The following is a 4,677-nucleotide window of genomic DNA, read 5'->3' as shown; positions in this document are numbered from 1 at the left end:
ATAAATAAATAAATAAATAAATAAAATAAAATAAAATAAAAAAACAAACAAACAAACAAACAGGAGACAGATATCCCAAAATTTGTACTCCTACAAAAGAGTGAAGGATAACTGATTGACATAAAAATGCCCTGAATGGAGACAAAGAAAACGACCAAGAGGGAGACTAGAAAGAAGGTAGCAAGATTACATCTGAGAGCCCGCGGGAACAGTTTGGATACACAGAAAAGCAGATAGAACAGAGTGGATATCATTTTAGGTGGGTTGCATCCTGATGGAAGGGACCACTCCTACGAAAAAAAAAAGGCTGCTAAGTAATTATCAATCACACCCACACCGAGGAGGAACAAAATGACTCATGCGAAGACTCCGTGGTGAAGATTCGTGTAACAGGTTTCTTGAAACATTTTTCGGCATAAAAAAAGAAGAAAAAAACCCACAACAACCCCAACGACAAAAAAGTCAGCTCTCAGTAGCTTTTGAACTATTATAGTGTACACTGACTCCTTATTTTTGATTAAGGACCATCAGTTCGACATCGACCATGGTTTTAAAACTTTCATCAACTGCCGTGGCCGCGAATTGCCCATAAGTTGCAGAGATATACCCACAGGCGCGCTCACATACAAGAACACCTTGCTTTTCTTTAATAGAGAAGGAAAAATAAATGTTTGTGAATGACCATTGTACTCTGGAAAACGGGAGATAATTGATCCTTGACCACCGCCGGCGTCCTGTCCGGGAATTATTTTTGTGTCCATGTTTCTTTGAACGTCATGAACAGCCTGATGGGCTCCAATTTTACGGGTCTTGTTGTAGGCTAGAGCTGGGCGAAGAGTCGATTCTGGAACCGATTCCAATGATTATTACTACGGATGTAAAGTTCCTTCTCCTTTATACGTAAACCAACGGTTTTATCCCCCCAAAAAATTCGTTTTTTTAAAGAATCTATTTTTGAAAAATAAAAGTTGATGCTTCGTAGTGTTCCGAAATCAAAGTTATCCTAAATCCTGAAGATGCTCGGCACCAACCTGGTAACCACAGGGAAAAAAATCGCATAATTAGAATGTAAGTAATTGGGTTCGGAGTCGATTCCTACGATTCCTAGCTTTCAATAATCGGGAACCTAGCTGCCCAGCACTATTGTAGGCCCATATCTTTGACTGGAACATAATTTTAGTAAAGCGTTACATTTATGAGAAAGATAAATCAACACGCACACTAATTTCACCAAGCGGGTGGCCGGAGGGCGCTATTCGTAGGTCTTTCTTCTTTTCTTTCCCTCTGTCCGTCCGTCCGTCCGTCCGTCGGTCCGTCCGTCCGTCCGTCCGTCCGTCCATCCGTCTGTCTGTCTGTCTGTCTGTCTGTCTGTCTGTCTGTCTGTCTGTCTGTCTGTCAGTCTGTCTGCCTGTCTGCCTGTCTGTCTGTCTGTTCCCCAGCACTTACTTACTACCCGTTACGCCATCTGGCGTTTAGGGCAGTAACAAAGGATCTCCAGCTCTGTCTGTTTTGGGCCATCTTGGTCAACGTCCCCCTCGAATGATTCCAGGACTCCATTTCAGACTCTACTGTGCGTCTCCATGTCACTTTGGGTCTGCCCCTCTTTTCCCTGGCACTAAATGACCATTATTGCGTTGATGTGTTTCTGTTTACTCAGACAAACAAACAAACAAATTAACAAACAAACTAACAAACATAGTTTTGTCAACGATAAACGTTTAAAAACAAAGTATAAAATGCAGTAGTTGTGTAGCTACCTGATGATTCCAACATGGTTGTCGGGATGAATATCATGGGGAATCCGCTTTCGACCTGTGTTGGAATAGGTTTCTTTTCCTTCGTACGGCTGTTAGTAAAGCTGATAGTGATACTTCCCTGTAAGTGGACTTTTATGGTGTTGAGATGTACGCACACGTGGTCTCCGTCGTCGTCTTTGCCTTCTTTCTTCACTGAAAACACTGGGCCGAATGATGTGCCGTGTAAATGGATCTAAAGGACGCCACTGCTTGGTCGTATAATGTACAGTTCTTTTCATCACCTCTGTTATTTTTTCTCTCGATCTTGCTTTTTTCCCAACGCTGTATGCTTTTTTTTTGGGGGGGGGGGGCGGGGGGGACTTTAGCATTTCTTTCTCAAACAATAGAGATGATACTCGATTGGTTTATATTATGTGAAAACGAACTTTTGCGTGTAGTAAGTCCCACCAGCAGAACACCGGGATACGCAGAAACCCATTTAGCTAGTGGACCTGCTTTGTGTTCATGGCGTTTTTTTCGTTCTTAGACGTACATAATTTGTTGTGCCTACTTTGTTGACTTTTCTCCCTTCTTTGCGAATAATCTCACGACGATATTGATAGAGGAGACAGGACATTTGACTTGGCCTCTGACCCCATGGTCTTAGTAACTAAAACGGCCAAATGTGTCAGATAGAACTTTGTAATTCTAAGATAACTTACTTTTGAGCGTGAGACCCCTGGTTTAGTTTGTCACTGACGTTACCCCAGATGTCACGCCAGGCCCTCTGCCTGACTCAGCCCTGTACAAACTGCTCCTCGCCCCTCTACCCCCCCTACCCCCCCCCCCCCCCCACTTCCACCCTTTTCAGGCGTCCGGGCTGGTTGTTTTTTCTGACGCCACTGTGGGGGAGGAGCATAGGTCAACAATCTACTTCAAAGGCGACGTTGTGGCGCTGGCTAATGATGTTGCAATGGGTACAAGTTATTCTTTATAATGTATATTTGTTACGTTGACTGTTTCCCCCCGCCCCCCAAAGAGCAAAACTATTTTATTCGCTTCCACATTGTGGTATACCCATTTTTGCACGCGTAACTTTTTTATTTTTAACATTTTTTAAAAACCCATTTCCCGGAAACCTATGTATTTATGCTCCCCTATATATATATTTATGATCACGTTTTTATCGAACGCTTGAGTATGCATGTGTTACTCGTCTAGCATCACACCTGCCCTATGTTTTGCATAACAGAAAAAAATACGTTATTTCCTGCCACACTGCTTTTTTTCAGTTGTTTTTCCATTTCTTATTAACATTATTATTGCACTACTAATGGTCTTTTTGTTGAACACCGGAGTGCCAGTTTGCTTGTGTTATTATTATTCTAACAGTATTGTTGCTACGAGAGGCACAAACAGCGCGTGTTAGCTTCAGTATCGTCTGACCTTTTTCTAGTGGGGGGGGGGTGAAAAAGTGTGGGCGGTTTTATATCTAAGCGTGTAGTTCTGTGGCGTATGATATTCTTTTGTTTAGTTCAGTCATGAGCAACCTCTGGCCCGCGAGCTGTTGCAGTCTCGCCCTCGAGTCTACTCAGTGATTAATAATGAATGTGGCCCTCGAGCAGTTGATTGTTAATTTAAAAAATAAGTAGGTCTTTACTTTTCCTGTATTGTTTCTGTCAGTCTGTGTGTCTGTCACCCCCCACCCCCCAGGGAAGTGCTACTGACTGAAAGTGTCTTAACTTTAAGGCATTTTCAAAGGGGGCATATTGACTTGTTCATATGCTCAGTAGAATTGCAGATGGGTTGATTTATCAATGTCATGCTTATATTGTGCCGGAACAACATAGGGGGAACTACTGCTTCTTTCCTCATCCTTACTATCGTCATTTTCCTCTACTTGTGTTGTGTTTATCATTCTCTTGTTAACTGCAATTTCCTGGGTGGCTTGATAGTCGAAACAGACTTTGTGCTGTTGAAGCTAGAGAGATGAGCAGAGTAAGCCTGATTCCCCATTTGGACTTCTCTGTCGACATTCCCCCCAGTGTGGTCATATGACCTTATACAGTTGCCAGTGCCGTAAAACCTTACGAAAACAACAACATTTCTGTCTGTCTTACTTTTCCCCAGCACTAAATGACCATTCTTGTTTCGATGTGCTTTTCTTTACTCAAACTGGCGAAGCGAAAGAATGTGTTCGTCGCCTATCAGCTTCGTGTTGTATTCGGATATTTTTTTGTCTTCCCTTGAAAGACGCAGGGGGGGGGGGGGGTGCATTGTGTATGGATGGTTGACGGAGGCTCTGATGTAGGTTGCTCCCTGTTGTCGTGTCTCTTCTTTCTGATGTGTGTATGTCACTTTCTTGTAACGCCTCTTATCTTGGGCATTGTACAATATAACGGCGTTGCAAATGCTGTAAATCCCGTTCTAAAGCAAACAAGAACTTTCATATCCTTTTCTTTGGTATGGACAATGGTTATTGGGTGGTCGGCGGGCGCTCTGATGTGGTTTGCTTCATCTGTACCGCCTCTATCCTCTGCCAGGCGCCACTGATAGGTCCTACTTTTTTTTCTTTCCCTCTGCTGTTTCTTTATATGTATCACCTTTTTCCAGCACTGAATATCCGTTATTTTGTCGATGTACTTCTTTTAACCTTTTAAACAACAACAACAACAACAACAACAACAACAACAACAACAACAACAACGACAACAACAAAAACAACAATAACAACAACAACAACAACAACACAAACAGAACTAAAGCAAAAGTATAAAAAACACGAAAAAGCAAACAGAATAAAACCAATAGAAACAAAACAAAACTGGATCTTTCCCCACGTTTCTTCTTTCTTCTTTAAACTACAAGTGCGGTGTGTGTGTGTGTGTGTGTGTGTGTGTGTGTGTGTGTGTGTGTGTGTGTGTGTGTGTGTGTGTGTGTG

The 4,677-nt window shown here is 42.4% G+C and overlaps 1 protein-coding gene across 1 annotated transcript in view; it reads left to right on the top strand.

Annotated features, from left to right (window-relative positions):
- Positions 1–4,677, top strand: part of LOC101850949 (alpha-2-macroglobulin) — a gene marked incomplete in the record, with an annotated part of 114,121 nt that overhangs the window by 59,193 nt on the left and 50,251 nt on the right. Inside the window, 1 exon segment of the mRNA XM_005096613.3 lies at positions 2,608–2,713. Within this exon segment, the coding sequence (XP_005096670.2) occupies positions 2,608–2,713 (106 nt within the window).

The sequence above is a fragment of the Aplysia californica genome, unplaced genomic scaffold, assembly GCF_000002075.1.
Source record: "Aplysia californica isolate F4 #8 unplaced genomic scaffold, AplCal3.0 scaffold00133, whole genome shotgun sequence".
In the NCBI taxonomy this organism is placed as follows: domain Eukaryota; kingdom Metazoa; phylum Mollusca; class Gastropoda; order Aplysiida; family Aplysiidae; genus Aplysia; species Aplysia californica.
The sequence above is the reverse complement of the archived record's forward strand: the minus strand, read 5'-3'. Positions and strand labels throughout refer to the sequence as shown.